Source organism: Oryza sativa, chromosome 8 (assembly GCF_034140825.1).
Source record: "Oryza sativa Japonica Group chromosome 8, ASM3414082v1".
Classification (NCBI taxonomy): domain Eukaryota; kingdom Viridiplantae; phylum Streptophyta; class Magnoliopsida; order Poales; family Poaceae; genus Oryza; species Oryza sativa.
Window position 1 is genome coordinate 25,905,107 of NC_089042.1, and position 17,289 is coordinate 25,922,395.

Genomic DNA, 17,289 nt, shown 5'->3' on the forward strand with positions numbered 1-17,289 from the left:
TGTTACATACATAACTTCTTTAGAGACCTCATTTTATTCGTCCATTATTCTTCCATCACAACATTACAAACACGAGGGATCTTCTTTAATTATTCAGCCAGTACATCAACAAAGACGATCGATCGTTAACCATTTAACCCTCACCAGTGTAATTAGCCTTCTTATCATAGTACCTATCATAGACAGCCAAACCACCATAGTTAGGCAGCTTGGTAACAAACTGCAGATATTCATAATAAAGATCCTTCTGAAAAACCCACGCCTCGTCCTGCTCCGGCGACGCCACCAACCCTATATACACCTTGCTTCCCGGATACGCCGCCGCCCATTTCTCCCACGAATACCTCGACGATATCACGCACCGCCGCTCGATCTCGCCGGCGCCGTACATCCTCACATGAATCCGATCAAACACCTTCGTCGCCAGCGCCTTCTCCAGCCGATGATCCGGGTACGAGCACCTCGTCGTCGCCGTCCAGATCACGCCGGCGCCGTAGCCGTGGAGGCGGCGAGCGAGTTCGTCGTAGTGATCGGCGCCGCCCTGGTCGATGAAGAAGTCAACGCCGTCAACGGCGGCCTCGTGGCCAAACGGACGCGACACGCCGGCGCGGCGGCCGGCGAGGAAAGCGTTCCAGAGGTTGTCGGCGACATCGGCGGCGGATTGGGAGGTGGGGAGCGAGTATCCGCCGCCGTAGCCGCCGATGGCGAGGAGGATCGTGACGTTTCTTGATTTCTGGCAGTGGATGATGTCGGCGCCGACGGCGGTGACGTCATGGCCGGAGATGTCGAGGTTGTAGTTGCCGGGGTGGTAGCCGAAGACGTTGTAGAATGTGATGATTACGGTGGTGTAGCGGCCGGTGTCGCAGGCCTGGCGGAGGGTGCCTTCGTCGGCGTCGGCGTGACGGCCCCAGTAGATTGCTAGGCCGCCGACGTAGCCGTCCGCCGTCGCCGGCGCGGCGAGATGGCCGGAGATTATTGTGAGCAGCAATGCTGCTGCTAGTGCAAAGGGTAAGGGAGGGAGAGCCATTTTGCAACGACAGTGTCAGTGTACAGTGGCTGTGAGCTTGCTTGAAGTGATTTCTGATGTACTCCTATGTGTAGAGGAGCAATTTTACGGTTCTTAAGTAGGTACTATAAAGTATTATTTTTTCTATTATAAATTTGATATCTTATGTTACCTTTACACTAAAATTTTGGTACCTCATGGTATCTCCTCAAGTACCGTAGAATTGCTTAAATGTAGAGAAGAAGAGATTTGTGATTATGTAATGTACTCTCTCCGGTTTTTAATGTTTGACACTCCTCAAGTACCGTAGAATTGCTTAAATGTAGAGAAGAAGAGATTTGTGATTATGTAATGTACTCTCCGGTTTTTAATGTTTGACACCGTTGATTGTGTAGTGCACGTTTGACCACTTGTCTTATTAAAAAAAATATTTAAATATTTATAAATATAAGTCATGCTTAAAATATCTTTTGTAATAAATCAACTCGTAACAAAATAAATACTTCAGAATAATATTTAGATAAATTTTTTAAATAAAATGAATGGTCAAATATTCTATCGTAAACAGTGTCAAACATTGAAAACCAGAGGGAGCAATCTTTTTTCTTGGGGTCTAGCTGCTGCTAGGCACCTAGGTAGTGGTCTATTGTGGTGTGCGTGATTTGGATGCGTATAGGTTAATGGATGGATTTGATGCATGTGGGTTGGATATGTTGATGAGATTTGACCGTTGACTCGACCAGCGGCTACCACGTCATCGGTGCTGGTCGATCTCGATCCAAAACTAACTAATCGTGTCGTGCTGTACTCCCTCCATCTAAAAAAACCCTGGTTTCCGTGTCTAACGTTTGATCGTCCTTTTTATTTGAAAAAATTATAAAAAAATTAAAAAGATAATTCACGCATAAAGTATTAATCATGTTTTATCATCTAACAATAATAAAAATACTAATTATAAAAAAATTTCATATAAGACGGACAGTCAAACGTTGTCACGGAAATCTAGGGTTTGTCTTTTTTTTTTTAAGACGGAGGGAGTATGTATGTACTAGGATGTTGTTCATACATCTTGAAGGGCAACAGCTGGATAGCATTCTGCAAATATTGCATTGTCGTTTGCGCAAGGGGCAGGGAATTAGGCCACTCATCTTCCTTTTGGGTACTTGTCTATCACAAAAGCGAATTCTCATGAGTATGTTTGTTTTTTTTTTTTGGTGATAACAGGGCAGGAGATGCATGCATGTTAGCTAGCCTCTTCCTGTGTGCTGCGCTGCCGGTATGGTAAAATCAGTGTGGGAAAACAGATTCGTCACGGAAAAACAGAGCAGTACTCTGCTTTCAACAGCTTCGTTTGTTCGAAACAGAGGACGTAAAAAACAGAGCATTATTGCTCTCTCTTCATGGCGCATGCATGGATGCCTGGATAAGACGATAAGCTAAGACTTGTCAATCCGTTTTTCCGCATGCAGAGACATCGCAAAAGTTGGCCTAGAAAGTGACCATCATTGATCGATGCCATATAATGGTATAAGGCCTTAGTGGATTGTAGGCCGTTCGATTAAGTTTGAATGGTGGATTGGTGCATGCAGTAGTCAGTTAGTAGGGTCAAAAAAGATAGGTGAACTATGTGGTTGACTCCTAGCAAATCTTAAATCTGGAGGCCTCTAGAGTCTACTAGACTCTTGGTCCCCTGTCTCTTACATGTAAAAATATAAGAGAAGATAGTAAGTAGCAGAAGAAGATAAAAATCCTCATATTTTGTTTTATAAACACTGTCAAACCACTTTATATCTATCTACAATGTTGAGCACTCTATCACTATATAACTTTACAATATTCTGAGTTGTAAAAAAATCTTTACAATATTCAAACACAAACATTATTTATGGTGATTCCTATATTATGAGACTGTCATATTGTTACGCTTTATCTTACCAACATTTTTTTCACAACAGACCCATTACAATATCTCATTGATCTTCGAAACTATGTATGCCTGCCGATTGTTATAAGATCATCTATTATATCTATTCTTATGTAAATGGGTATTCTTGACAGCATACTCATTCATAGATTATAAATTCAAATATTTTTTATCAACTATTACTGTACTTTTTGGTAAAATTGTATATATGTTATATTTTACATTAAACGATTATTACAGTTTCTGATGGTCGCGTAACGCACGACTCATTGGCTAGTCGACTATTAAAGCAGACTAGTCGCGGGAAAACATGAGGATGCAAAAACAGAGCGGACAGATGGTACGAAACAGAGGACATAAAAACAGAGCATTTCTCTTCATGAGAAATGGTTGATTAATTAAGGCAAAGACTGACCTGTAATGTTTCATCCCTTGTTTTGCAGGTGCAACCCATCGATATTCCATAGAACAAGGCTTTAGAATGGTACCTTCAGAAACAGAGGATTGATGAATGCAGCTGCAAGCACAGCACGCAGTATATATCCATGGGTCCAAAAAAGCTTGCAAGTTGCTGGCTACAACGACACGCCTAATGATTCCTGAGCAAGGCCCTACATACATCTACATGGATATGCATCTCTATATATACGAACTTACCTGCAACTAATTTCTCCACCCCCCAACACAACAGCACTCCACACACAATTACACAACAATGGCGTCCGAACAACAACGCCGGCGATCACCACCTACCATCCTCGCCGCCATCCTTCTTCTCTCCTTCTTGGCGACGGCCAACCTCGCCGGCGCCATCGATCCAGCCGGAAGGAGACGGAACGTGGTCGTCTTCTGGGGAGGCAACAAGAACGAAGGCAGCCTCCGTTCAGTCTGCGACAGTGGACTCTACAACATCGTCATCATCTCCTTCTACAGCCTCTTCGGCCATGGCCGCTACTGGGACGACCTCTCCGGCCACGACCTCCGCCACATCGGCGCCGACATCACCCACTGCCATTTCAAGGCCGTCTACGTCCTCCTCTCCATCGGCGGCGGCGATGGAAAAGACTACTCCCTACCTTCCTCCAAATCCGCCGCCGACGTCGCCGACAACCTCTACAACTCCTTCCTCGGCGGCAGCCGCCCGGGAGTCTACCACCCATTCGGCGATGACGTCACAGTCGTCGGCATTGACTTCTTCATTGACCGCGGTCAACCCGACCACTACTACGAGATCGCCGAGCGGATCAACTACGACACCCGCCACTGGCGTGACCCCATCGGGTTCAAGCTGACGGCGACGGTGAGTTGTGCGTACGACGACTCTGACCCCAGGATGAAGAAGGCGCTGGAAACCTACCTTTTCCGGCGAATCCACGTCAGGTTCTACGATGATCCGAGGTGTTCATACAACCATGCCGGGCTCGCCGGCGTCATGGCGCAGTGGAACAGGTGGTCGGCGAGTTACCCTTATAATGGGAAGATTTACTTGGGGCTCGCGGCGGCGAATTTGACGGGGAAGAATGACATGGTCGCCGTCGGTGAGCTCTACCGGAAGCTGCTGCCGGCGGTGCAGAAGACGGATACCTACGGAGGAGTGATGCTTTGGAACAGCTACTATGACTCCATCACTCACTACGGACGGTATGTCAGTGCCTGGGCTTAATTATAAGATTCAGAGATCAACCAACGATAATCTCTCTATATATACGTGTGCCTCCATCATCAGTCCAATCCGTGCGTGCATATAGCTCAATCACTATCACAGTAATCATTACTTAGTACATGTTGTTTTGTAATCTTTGCTAGCGAAAGCTAGTGTTTTTTTTTTATGTGCACAACTCGGTGTGCCGCCATACATGCATGTGTGATCGACGTATCAGTCTGTACTCTCCCTTTTTTATCTTGCTAGCGAAAGCTAGTATTTTGAGTATTATTATCTGCGCAATTTGGATACCCTACATCGCTACGTGCTTTTGTAAGCTACTAACCTTGACGGGGTTGAACCTGTATAAAAATATATCTCCCTCTATGTTTATCATGTATTTTTGTTAGTCTTGGTATCAACGAATTTTCTGGGTACAAACGACCCCGTATTCGATTTATCAGTCATCGACAGAAAAATAGATGTGCGCTGAGCAAAGTTTTCATCCACTGTTTATGCAAGCGCCATAGAAAAAATGGCCCATCAGTTTAACCTGAAAAATCCCAGAATCAACCTCTCCCTCCTTCTCTATCAATACTGTCAACGGCTGGTATCCGTAGACGGGGTATGTAGCAATCATAGAAACGTTGGCGTAAGGACTAATGTAGTACGACATCGCTGGAAAGCTAAGGCAAGGATTTTATACTGGTTTGGGCCCCGAGAAGGTAATAACCCAACTTCCAGTTTATATGGGATTGCTGGTGGGAAAGATCCCGAGTACAGAGTACAATGTGTGGAAACAGGAATCCGGTGAAATCGTAGTCGGAAGAATCGAATACAATCTCGACGGTTTTGGTGGCTATGGCTACGGAATTATGCTTCTGACTTCTGTTGTGGCTTGATTGATCCGTCCTCGACCCATAGGGGTGGTAATCCTTTTATACCGTGAGCTACCAGCAGTCCTCGTGTAGGACTCGGACCGTGAGGCCCGCACGGCTTAGGAAAGCCCCTATCTTCTACGAGTAGGTCTCCGTCTTAGTCTTGGTATACGGACTCCTTCCGTATTCTCCTATGGCTTCCTTGTATATCTTGGTCTTCTTTCTGTATTCGTGCAGGTATACCTTTCCTTGTACTCTGTATTTTTGGGTAACGAGGATACCCCTTATCCGTAATCCTGACAGTAGCCCCCGACTTCAACTCAAATGTCATCCGATGTCTGTTTCGTACCCGGTTGTCTATGTGAGCCCTTATGACCGTTCTCGGAAATTCGAGAAGGCAAGGTGATCCCGAGGACAATGCCAGGGTTCTAGTATCTGTTCATTTGATTTGAAGTCTAAATCCACTTTCCTCAACAGACTCCCGAAAACTTAGGTGGGAAAAATCTCGGAAACCGAACCGTTGGGCCATCGGGCTATAAAAGGGGATCTCCACAGGGGCGAGCCGTTCACTTCGCTCGACGCCCTTTCACTTTCATTCTCTAATCTTCCTTCCACCATTGCCTTTTGATCTTCATTCTCCTCCCCGCCGGCCTCTTATCCATACTGCGAGATGACGAAGAACAAGGCTTCGACTGTTGCGGAGAAGGTCCCGAAGAAGCCGCGCCGAGAGGACACGGCAACCGCGGACGGCGGCCCAACCGTCGAGGACGAACCCACCGTCGTCGCTCCAGGTTCTCCTCAGATCTTCATCTTCTGACTTTCTTTCATAGAATCATTTTGGAAGAAGAGGATTACTTTAGGGTTTCTGTGGGGATAAAGCTCCCGCATTTCTCTGATGATCTGATCCCTACGCCTTTCTCAACCCCTGCAGCCCCGGCCTCCCAGGTCCCAACAACCATAGCCGCCGAGAAAACGTGAGGAGCGGCATCGTCTGAGGTAACGAGAAAGTTTTCTGAGAAAATTAATTACTGGAAAATGCGAAACACACATCTTCTCTGTCCTGATTCTGTGATCTCTTTTCTATAGGTTGTCCCGAGTTCATCGGGGGCCTTGTTGTCTCCTTCTGCAAAAGGAACGGCTCCGTCGTCCTGGCGGCTCATCATGCCCCTTCCACCGAGCAGCGGGAAGGTGAGTTTTTCAACCGGAACGCTTTTCACTATCTTCGTCGTTATGCCGTATCCTTATCTTCTGATAACTGTAGGGTCCCGCAAAGCCCCTTGCCCCGCTGGTCCCTCTTTCAAAGCTGATCCCCATCACACAGTCGAGGTAAATTTTCCTGTTCGCTCGACTAGGTGCGCGGGATATTTTGATTTCTCCTGACGACGTCCTTTGTCGACCTCCTGTTTTAGAGCTTCCTCGACTACGTTGTCTTCGGGGAAAGATCAAGCTGCGGAAGCGGCTGTTGTTGCGGCGTCCGAATCGGCCCTGATGCTCCAAGTACGACCCCTCCCCTCCCGCAAATCTCCCGTCCTCGGAACTGGGTGGAGAAAATTGCGGAGGGGCGTCGTCTGCTCGAGGAAGGCGCCAAGGAGCTCTCGAGTTCAATTGCGAACTCGAGTACTCTTATTGATGCCGCGAATGAGAGGATGGACGACCTCTAGAAGAAACTGGAGGTGTCTGAGGCGGACCTCGCCAAGATGAAGGAGCTCTACGCCGGCTCCAATGACCGGTACAAGGGCCTGGAGGCACGATTGGACGAGCTCCACGGCCATATGGACGAGCTGAAGAAATCCCTCCGGGTTAGCTACACAGCCCTCCACCAAACTGCCACTAGTCTGGGAGAAGTGGAGGCTCCTGCTTTCGGGGACGAGACGTCCATGACGGCGGCCTTGGCGGAACTCGTGACAGTGCTGGAAAGCGTTGTCCCGAAGTATACCAGCCAAATGAGGGAGACTGCGACCACCGGAGTCCGTATTGGCGCGGCGCATATCCTCGCCTGCTTCAGGGCCAATTACCCGGAGCTGGACCTCGAGAACATCCTTCGCCATGGCGAGGCGAACTCGGGCCATCTCCAATTTGCGGAAGAGGTCGCCCCGATCGCCGACAGCATCCTCCCCTTCTATCAGGGGTAATTTTTATAACCCAGTGGTCTTAAAAGGCCTTGTAATATTTAAACTCTTAAGTACTCGATTCGGTACTCTGTGAGAATGTCTTGTCTTTCCTTGTGATGTCTTGAAGGTGCTTTTGCAGAGTAAACGTTAGCACGGATGTTTCAGTTGTTGAACACCGTGACTCATCGACTAGCCCGCATTCCCCTGTTCGGGACCCAGGGGCCATAGATAGAGATGATGAGCGCGTCGTGGATTCGACTAGTCACTCCCCTTCAGGTCTCGACTTGGCTCCGCTTATGCACCACAACTTAGGTTCGTAGATCGACCTCACTGAATCTTGACTGCATTAAGCCTTTTCTCACATCTTCTAGATCCCTTTTCTGTAGACCTTCTCGACATGCTGGCTGAACTCGAACGCCTCGTCCCCATACCGCTCGGCTGACTGCTCCAGAGAATCATCACCGGGATCGCTGACGGGATCTTCTGCGGCTGAAAATTCTGGTGCACCATCTTGAGCAATATTATGAGCAGGAAAATTATTTTGCAATGGATTAGCCACATGATTCAATACTAGTTCATCCCCATTAGGTAAAAGTGCTATTTCAGCACGAAGACGAGCGCCCACATTTGCATGAAGCTCAGAAAATGGGTATATGGTTTCATCAAACACAACATCCCGAGAATATACACACGACCGGATGATATATCAAGACACTTGAACCCCTTGTGCATATTACTAAACCCAAGAAACACACAACGTGTGGAGCGGAATTGAAGTTTGTGATTGTTATAAGGGCGCAAATGTGGCCAACATGCACAACCAAAGGTTCGAAGAGAGGCATAATCCGGTTTTTGCTGAAATAATTTTTCAAGGGGAGAAATGTTTTGAGTAACTCTGCTGGGAACTCTATTGATTAGATATGTGGCAGCTTGGAATGCTTCATCCCAAAATTTAAGAGGCATTGAGGCATGCGATAGGAGAGAAAGACCAACTTCAACTATATGCCTATGTTTCCGTTCAGCTGACCCATTCTGTTGATGGGTGTGAGGACAAGAAACATGATGAACAATGCCAATTTTGCGAAAAAAGGAATTTAATGATTGATATTCACCTCCCCAGTCGGTTTGCATAGCTAGAATTTTTCTATCAAACATTCTTTCCACCATAACTTGGAACTCTTGAAATTTTTCAAACACTTGCGATTTATATTGAATGAGATAAATCCAAGTGAACTTACTAAAATCATCAATAAAACTCACATAGTATTTTTTTTCTTCCTACAGACTCAGGAGCAGGACCCCAAACATCAGGAAATATGAGTTCCAAAGGATGCCTAGAAACACTAGTGGAAATAGGAAAGGGTAACTGATGACTCTTTGCTTGATGACAAGCATTACAAACCGACTCACTTGCTAAACTCGAACAAGGAAGATGAAATTTATTGTCTACTTGCTTGACGATGGAAGATGAGGGATGAGCAAAATGACTGTGCCACCGGGCCAAGGAGAGCTTTTCAACACTGCAGGCTTGCTTCAAGGATGATTTTGGAAGGGGATAGAGCCTGCGCCATGATCTTCCTTTAAGGAGTGTTTTCCTGGTGACCCGATCCTTAAGAGAAAAATAATCACGATGGAGTTCAAGGAAAGCAGAGTTATCATCAACAAGACGATGAACAGAAACTAGATTTTTCTTTGCTTGTGGTACATATAGGACATTTTTAAGATGTATTTTTTGATTATTAGGGGCATGAACAATAGTAGAACCAATGTGCCTTATATCCATACTTGCTCCACTTGCAGTGTGGATCTGATCGCTCCCTTCATATTTCTCCTTCATTGTGAGCTTATCAAGCTCGCCATTGATATGGTCAATGGCGCCGGTATCGATGTACCAGTTTGTGTCGACACCATACCCTGCATAAGTGGCTGCTGCAACATGTTTTTGATCATTAACATAATTGTCATCGAACCTGTGCCAGCACTCTGGAGCCGTGTGTCCTTTCATGAAGCACACTTGGCAAGTCGGACGGAGATCAGGGCCGGCATATCCTCGCCCACGGCCACGACCTCCTGGACCGCCGCCGCGACCTCCTTGGTTGCCGCCACGCCCGCGCCCACGTTGAGCGCCGCCGCCACGACAAACGTTAGATCCGCCATGTCCACCAAAGCCGCCACGATTAGCGACATTGGCAAACCCTCCAGTGTCTTGTGCTCCATTGTACAGCACCTTGCGAGTCTCAAAATTGAGGAGTTGTGAGTACAACTCTCCAATTGAGATTGATTCCACTCGTGCACACACCACCGACACGACCTCGCTAAACTCAGGGCCGACGCCGGTGATGATGTACTGCAGAAAATCTTCGTCATCCAGTGGTTTACCACCGGCCTGCATCTCATCCTTTAGGGTCTTCATCTTCGTGAAGTACTCCGTGATGGTCATGTTTCCTCTCTTGGTTGTTGCGAGCGCTATCCTAGTGTTGATGGAGCGCGCTCTAGAGTCGGAGGTGTACATCTGTTCGATGATTCCCCACACCTCTGCTGCTGTTTCGTAGGTTGCAACTTGCACGAGTACATCTCTTGTGACGGAGGAGAGGAGGTACCCAAGAACTTGCTGGTCTTGAGCCTCCCAATCTGCATAAGCCGAGTTCGGCTTCTTCACCTCTTTTCCACCTTCGGTGACGGTGATCTCCTCATCTGGTTTTGGAGTCACGCCGGTCAGATGACCGTAGAGGCGCGCCCCACGCACTCCTGCGGTGACTTGGGCCTTCCAGAGTGCGTGATTGGTTTTCCCGAGCTTCTCAGAGACCGGGTGTCCTTGGAAAAGGTTGCTGGTTGCGGCGTTGGAGGAAGAGGACGCCATTGATTGAGAGGTAGAGATAGATTGGATTACAGCTCTGATACCATGTAAAGTTTCGGTGAAAGCAACCGCACAATCGCGTGCTGCGCTGCCTTGCGTGTTAAATAGCGATGGCTGGAATAGCCCCAAGCCGTGGCGTACAAGGTTTCAACTATAGAGCTAGATTACAGGAGATAACAGCACATGTGATAACTATCTCCTAATATCTAGAAGCTGTTCGGCATAGATAAAACCGAATATATCAATTCTGTTAACACCGGGCTAGTTCTCGCGAGCATGGCTCGGACATGTTCTTGCTCTACGTCCCATCTGAACCATTGCCATCGATCCCTACTCTTTTGAAATGACTTGCCATACCTACTTCAGCAGCTCATACTATGATGATGGTGTTGTTTTTGGCCCGGGCCATATCGAGTTGATTTGGGCAGTGTCCACAATTATTTTAAAACCAAATCGATCGAGTTGAGCCTTGAAATGTTTTACTACTTTTTTTCCATTGAATCGAAAATGAAACATATGTTCAGAAAATCGACGCCATTGATCTGATCTGAGCAAACATGTTTTATTTGAAAACTAGAAATTGCAGTCATGTAGCAGTACATTCGTGCAGATTTAACTGCCAGTACTACTACATTATTCACGCGGCCTGCATAGCATGGCCACACACACTACACGTACATACAAGCCGTCGTACGTGTCATGTTCTGACGATCGAGTTCGATCATGCATCGGCGTAGGCGTCGCCGGCGACACGGCGGCACACACGGGCGTCACGGTACACCATTCCCGGACGGCAGAGGTATCCCTTCTCCGGCGAGCAATGCTCGTCCTCCGAACAAACACACAGCCCCTCCATTCCACACCCGTTCCTCGCCACGTTCACACCACCGGCGCCGGCGACGCCGAGCACCTGGTCACTCCACTCACTGGAGAAGAGCCCATCGGGATCGTACGCGTCCTTCACCTTCATAAACTCGCCGGCTTTGGGGAATTTGGCAATGGCGCCGTCGAACGCCACGTTCCGGTTCTTCCCCCAGTGCGGCACGCCGCCGTACTTGCGCAGCGCCATCTGCTCCATCTCCTCCGGCATCGCCGCGTCGCCGTCATGGCGGCAGCTGGTCGTGTCGAACTCGACGCTGTCCTCCGTCTTGCCGAGGTAGGCCGTCGACGCCTTGACGTAGCGGATCAGGATGCCGCCGTTCTCGCCGCCGCAGAGCGCGCCGGGGTTCATGTCGAGCAGCCGCTGCGCGTCGCGGATGAACGCCGATGCCCTCGACAGCGGCACGCTGATGCCGGCCTGGAACGGCAACACGTCTCCGTGCTGCTGCTGCTCCGTTGACCGTGACGACTGGATGACGTTCTGGAAATCGCCGGAGGAGATCGTGTTGGTTTTGGTGGTGGCGACGCGGTCGTCGATCCGGAACACGGCCTCGCCGCGGGCTGGGTACCAGACGACGTCGCCGAACTCGTGCTCGCCGGCGAACGCCACGGCGCGTTCGGCGAGGTCGCCGTCGCCGCGGCGGCGGAACGAGACCGACCTATTGAACAACGGCTGCAACGCGAGTGTCACCTGGGAGATGACACCGAGGACGCCGAGGGAGACCTTGACCGCGTCAAGATCCGGGTCGCCGGCGTTGACCACGCGGACTTTCGCGTACCCCTCGCTCGCCGGCGCCGGCGTGACGACCCTCATGCCGGTGACGTACTCGTGCACGGCGCCGCCCTTTCCGGAGACCGAGCTGCCGTGGGCGCCGGTGGAGAGGAGGCCGCCGACGGTGAGGTCGAGCCAGTAGGGCGCGTGCGGCAGAGCGAGGCCGGCGTGCGCCGCGGCGTCGATGAGCTCAGACAGTGTCACGCCGCTCTCCACCGTGATCTCCATCCTCGCCGCGTTCACACCCACCACGCGGTTCAGCGCGTTCGTGCTGATCACGAGGCCGTCGCCGCCGGGGCAGGAGAGCTTCATGAAGTTGTGGCCGAGCCGCGTGGCCACCTTCATCTTGGTCCCCGACGCCGCCGCGCCGGCGACAACACGGACGAGCTCCTCCTCCGTCGCCGGGAACGCCGCGGCGGCCACGTGGCAGGTTGACCCGTCCGGGAACGCGCCGAACGCGTTGGTCACGGTGCATTTCGTCGTCCCCGACGCGCACTGGACCACCGGAGTATTAACGGCGGCGGCGAGGAGACACTGCGTCAACACGGCGGCGGCGGCGAGGAGGAGGATGCCATGGACTCCTACTGAACCTTGCATGGTGAAGTTAGTGTGTTATTCTTCGTTTTGCAATCTGATCGATGATGTGCATGCATATATATAGTGGCATGGGCTACATGGTTTGGTACTTTGATTTGTTTATGTGTTGGTGTGTACGTGTCGCGAGAATAGTTACATAATTTGATAAGTTTATGTATTGCATAGTATCGATCGAGAGGGTAGTACATAATTTGATTAGATTATGTATGTCAGTGTCACGAGGGTAGTGCATAATGTTTCCGGATATAGTTAGTTCATGCTTACTACACTCTCACTCGTTTAAATAGCGAATCATCTTTTGCTTATAATTTATGCTTATATATGCATGTTTTGCTACTCCCAGGCGACGACTCTAGCTACGTGCGCGTGAGAAGCGGATCTGGCGCACGCACTCCGGCACATATGTATTTTTCTACGTACGCGCGCGACCCTCGTGTGGTTAATTATAGTACATTTCTCTGCGCGAATGCATGGGGCATACAACTTCCGGTCCCTTATCCACTCATAAATATTGCATGGGGCATACAATCTCTAGTCAGAAAGTTTCAAATTTGGATTGAATTTTATCAAATTTCAAATAAAAGAAATATGTTGATCCTCAGGCTTGCCCATCCGACCACCCAAGGAGCCAGCCGGTGTAGCGCTTACCATGCATAGTGGAAAAATCTAGACCGAAGGTTGACCCAGCTGGGTTGTTGGACTAAAACCAGTTCACTCTGGTTGGTTCGCCGGGTCGCCTATATAGTTCAAATGTTGAACCACACCATACAAAACATATGCATATTTTTACTTCAATGAAACTATATAGGTTGTTGCATTTCGGGAGATTTTTGCCTTAAAAGTGCCTTTGTGGGACTATTTTAGGCCATGTTGGGCCTGTTAGAATATAGTTTGTGATCTTATATATGTACTCCCTCCGGTTTTATTTACTTGACGTTGGTTAGCTCAAAAACGTTAAGTATTTGTGGAAGGAGGGAGTATATGTGTGTGCATATGAGACTTGGCCCGGATGGATTAGATCTTCTAGCTTCACTATAGGAGTTTATTGTACTCCCTCCATATTTCTATAGATGTTGTTTTCGACAATTTTTTTTGCTTGATTTCTATGTAAATTAGCTATCCGAAACGTCATGTATTAGTGTCCGGAGGGAGTATGTTTGTTACATCTATCCGGCCATCACATGCGCAGGATTGTAAACCCGGTGATGGCTGTTTTCACCAACTATATATTAACAAAGATGCGGCCTCTAATGGGTTGAACGCTTCCGAACCTCAGAAACTTTACAGGGCCTTCTTTAGCCCATTACTAAACATGGAGCCCATCCCTTCGCACGCCGCCAGTCCAACCATCTTTGGATTAACCCCGGTTTATGGCAAAACCGGTTCAGTCGGTTCCAAGCACTTCATTTGCATGAACGGTGTTTCTACTAAACCGGACTGGAGTGGTTGATTCTTTTTTTTTTGAAGGGAGGGCAAAAGTTTTGCCTCATATGTATTTGTCAGGATTATGGATAAGGGATATCCTCGTTACCCGGAAATGAAATACAGAGTACAAGCAAAGGTATACCTGCACGAATACAGAAAGAAGACCAAGATATACAAGGAAGTCATAGGAGAATACGGAAGGAGTCCGTATACCAAGAGACTAAGACGGAGACCTACTCGTAGAAGATAGGGGCTTTCCTAAGCCGTGCGGGCCTCACGGTCCGAGTCCTACACGAGGACTGCTGGTAGCTCACGGTATAAAAGGATTACCACCCCTATGGGTCGAGGACGGATCAATCAAGCCACAACAGAAGTCAGAAGCATAATTCCGTAGCCATAGCCACCAAAACCGTCGAGATTGTATTCGATTCTTCCGACTACGATCTCGCCGGATTCCTGTTTCCACATATTGTACTCTGTACTCGGGATCTTTCCCACCAGCAATCCCATATAAACTGGAAGTAGGGTTATTACCTTCTCGGGGCCCGAACCAATATAAAATCCTTGCCTTAGCTTTCCAGCGATGTCGTACTACATTAGCGCCAATGTTCCTCCGATTTCTACATACCCCGTCTACGGATACCAGCCGTTGACAGTGGCACACCAAGTAGGGGGCTTGGCGTTCAAGGGCCTCACGACATGCTGCCAAGTTACATCGACTACTACGCCAGCCATGCCCCAGCAGCACCCATGCCGACAACGTTGGTGTGGACTCAAGTCGGATCGATCGCCTTCCCAGTCTGCACTACTGCCACAGTCACTCCCGGTCAACCGGCGGTCGTGAACCTAGCAGATGCAGAGGGGAAGTCCAACCAGAAGTGGACGACCCTTCCCGCCCAGGCGGAGGACAGGGCACTGGCTATTATGACAACAAAGGAGCAACCTCCCGAGGCCACCTTCCGATATCAGGCACCGGCTAGGGAAGTTCGCATCAAGGTGACTACTTGGTGTGCCATCCATAAGACCACCAAGCACTCTTTGGAAGACTACAAGGCGGTACAACGCGTCAAGGCCTATGTGGAAGAGAACGGACAACAAGAGGGAGCACGTATGTTCGCCAATTGGTGTCCAATCCACAACAGTAAGGCGCATAGTATCCTGGATTGCAGGGTTTTCCTGAAGGCTGTGAAGTACGTTGCACCTCGAGAAGCGCCCAGAAGCACTCGGGCCCGACGCGACACGGAGAAGACGGAAGAGGAATATAGCTCCGACTGCTTTGTTGGAGCCATTATTTTCGACGAACAGGAATCCTACACGTCAGATGGCGATGACGGTTACTCGGCGTCTGAGTCCGATAACACAAGAGGAGTCTACGCCATTAATGACGGCAAAAACACGGCTTCAACCTCCGGGACACCCGCACAACACCTCGCGACTATGCGAGAGATACTCAACGAGACACCCTTTGACGCCGCCGCAAATCCGGAGATAGCACAATGGGCCGAGCGTATTCGCACAATGGCCACAAACCTCGACTAGGCGTTCAAAGAAGCTAACAATGAGACACCACCTGAACCAACCAATTCCGAGGTGGCAAGGAGAACTGCCGCGGTTAATCAGGAGGCAACAGCCGACGCAGAAGCAGCAGCACGAGCGGCCAGGCTAGCGGCTGCCGCCAATCTGAATACAAACACCGATGGTCGAGTACTCGAAGAACCACGAGAAGAGGATCCCGAGCATCGCCCTCCCAGGGCACGGGCAGGGCGAGGGCAGACGCCACCCGCAGATCGAAATTAAATTAATCAGCACAAATTATAAAATTAACTAAAAAATAATAAAAGTAATCATCTCAGAGCATTATGAATATATAGGAAGTATTTTAATCAAATCTAAAAGTAACTTATATATATATATATATATATATATATATATATATATATATATATATATATATATATATATAATTTGTTCAGTGAAAAAAGTCATTAATTAAAGTTACTTTCTTTTTATTATAAGTTACTTCTATATAATATATATATAAATTACTTTTAAGCTTTACTGAATTTACTTTTATATCTCTAAGAAGTAACTTAGTGAAATCTAAAAGTAATTTAGACATATCATAAAAGTAATTTGTGATTTTTCATCAAAATATAATCATGTGAGATCTTGTTGTAAAGATTTAATTATTACAAACACAACGGTGTAATCGGATTGTAAAACGGATGAGTAATTGAAGAGAAAATTTTATTTGAAGCATAGATGATAGGAATATTTTCCCTACTTGCTAAATGGATTAATAGCAACCAAAACTCCTAAAGTACTAGCACGTGGATGTCTCTAGTTAAAACTAATTGGAGAGGCCTCTTCAATTAGTTTTACCGAATTGAATAATAGGCAAAGCATATTGAACGACTCTGTGCGGTTACCAAATGTTAATCCTTGCAAACCTTGGTTGTACACCAAGCGGTATGCATGTTAATACATTACCGCTTGCTTGTCACATATCCCGCGAAGAAAGGAAAAACAGAGCACGCCTAGTATCATGTAAAGAGATAAAATAACTAAATCAGTGCCATTCTGCACTGTTCGCAAATTGTGGACCTTGTGGTTGGGTACCGACCCCAGCGGTTTCACCGAAAAACGCAGTACTCTAAAAATGATTAATCTCCACACTCTCAACCTAAGAGCACCTACAATGGTTATCTATAAACTCTCTACAAGAGATCCATGTCAGCATATTTTCCTACTTGGAAGACATTAAATGAAGAGAGAGAGCAAAGCTATCTACTAACTATGAACGAGATAATGCATGAGAGAGCTATAGATACCCATGTAGACATACTATTGAGATGATTTACTATTAATCTAATATATTGCTGAGATGTACATGTTTTATAAAGAGCACCTTACTTTACCATTGCGGGTGCTCTTGAGCAAGTTCAATAGTATAGCCAACTACTAGCTCCAATTTATCTATAGCCAATCTAATAGCTCATTCATACAATAGTTACATATTACACTATTAATACCTAGTCCCACCTGTCATAGACACACTGCGTCTTGGAGTCCGTGCTACAGCTGGCTACAAATATATAGTCTGTTGCTCTTCTCTCTCCTGATTTATCTTCTTAAAATATATTTGCAGCTGGCTTATAGCCTGCTATTGTACCTGCTCTAACAACAACTAATCAAGGT

General features: G+C 47.8%; 5 protein-coding genes across 6 annotated transcripts; 2 read left to right on the forward strand and 3 right to left on the reverse strand.

Moving 5' to 3' along the window:
* Nucleotides 1-2: 2 nt before the first annotated feature.
* Nucleotides 3-1,093, reverse strand: LOC4346051 (xylanase inhibitor protein 2-like). The gene has a single exon (XM_015792685.3). It carries the CDS (start codon nucleotides 1,025-1,027, stop codon nucleotides 134-136), a length of 894 nt encoding a protein of 297 aa, XP_015648171.1. The 5' UTR covers nucleotides 1,028-1,093; the 3' UTR covers nucleotides 3-133.
* Nucleotides 1,094-3,604: 2,511 nt separating this feature from the next.
* LOC4346052 (xylanase inhibitor protein 1-like) lies at nucleotides 3,605-4,888 on the forward strand. Its single transcript, XM_015792684.3, has one exon. The coding sequence runs from the start codon at nucleotides 3,646-3,648 to the stop codon at nucleotides 4,591-4,593; it is 948 nt and encodes a 315-aa protein (XP_015648170.1). The 5' UTR covers nucleotides 3,605-3,645; the 3' UTR covers nucleotides 4,594-4,888.
* Nucleotides 4,889-6,990: 2,102 nt separating this feature from the next.
* Nucleotides 6,991-8,676, forward strand: LOC4346053 (uncharacterized). Of its 2 annotated transcripts, XR_010734575.1 has the most exons (4): nucleotides 6,998-7,578; nucleotides 7,701-7,873; nucleotides 7,948-8,062; nucleotides 8,150-8,282. XR_010734575.1 is itself a non-coding variant. In XM_026019885.2 (3 exons), the coding sequence occupies exons 1-3, from the start codon at nucleotides 7,148-7,150 to the stop codon at nucleotides 8,001-8,003; spliced, it is 660 nt and encodes a 219-aa protein (XP_025875670.1). In that variant the 5' UTR covers nucleotides 6,991-7,147; the 3' UTR covers nucleotides 8,004-8,676. The 2 variants fall into 2 exon arrangements, 1 of the variants encoding a protein (XP_025875670.1); XM_026019885.2 differs by having other exon boundaries at nucleotides 6,991-7,578; nucleotides 7,948-8,676.
* Nucleotides 8,673-10,024, reverse strand: LOC107281813 (retrovirus-related Pol polyprotein from transposon RE2). Its single transcript, XM_015792683.2, has one exon. It carries the CDS (start codon nucleotides 9,999-10,001, stop codon nucleotides 8,808-8,810), a length of 1,194 nt encoding a protein of 397 aa, XP_015648169.1. The 5' UTR covers nucleotides 10,002-10,024; the 3' UTR covers nucleotides 8,673-8,807.
* Nucleotides 10,025-10,961: 937 nt separating this feature from the next.
* On the reverse strand, nucleotides 10,962-12,698 carry LOC4346054 (L-gulonolactone oxidase 2). The gene has a single exon (XM_015793106.2). It carries the CDS (start codon nucleotides 12,664-12,666, stop codon nucleotides 11,140-11,142), a length of 1,527 nt encoding a protein of 508 aa, XP_015648592.1. The 5' UTR covers nucleotides 12,667-12,698; the 3' UTR covers nucleotides 10,962-11,139.
* Nucleotides 12,699-17,289: the final 4,591 nt, after the last annotated feature.

Coding starts and splice junctions, on each gene's coding strand:
- LOC4346051 (XM_015792685.3), bottom strand. CDS start 1,027: ATGGCTCTCCCTCCCTTACCCTTTGCACTAGCAGCAGCATTGCTGCTC.
- LOC4346052 (XM_015792684.3), top strand. CDS start 3,646: ATGGCGTCCGAACAACAACGCCGGCGATCACCACCTACCATCCTCGCC.
- LOC4346053 (XM_026019885.2), top strand. CDS start 7,148: ATGAAGGAGCTCTACGCCGGCTCCAATGACCGGTACAAGGGCCTGGAG. Junction 7,579..7,700: donor ATCCTCCCCTTCTATCAGGG/GTAATTTTTATA, acceptor GTGCTTTTGCAG/AGTAAACGTTAGCACGGATG. Junction 7,874..7,947: donor GCTTATGCACCACAACTTAG/GTTCGTAGATCG, acceptor CCTTTTCTGTAG/ACCTTCTCGACATGCTGGCT.
- LOC107281813 (XM_015792683.2), bottom strand. CDS start 10,001: ATGACCATCACGGAGTACTTCACGAAGATGAAGACCCTAAAGGATGAG.
- LOC4346054 (XM_015793106.2), bottom strand. CDS start 12,666: ATGCAAGGTTCAGTAGGAGTCCATGGCATCCTCCTCCTCGCCGCCGCC.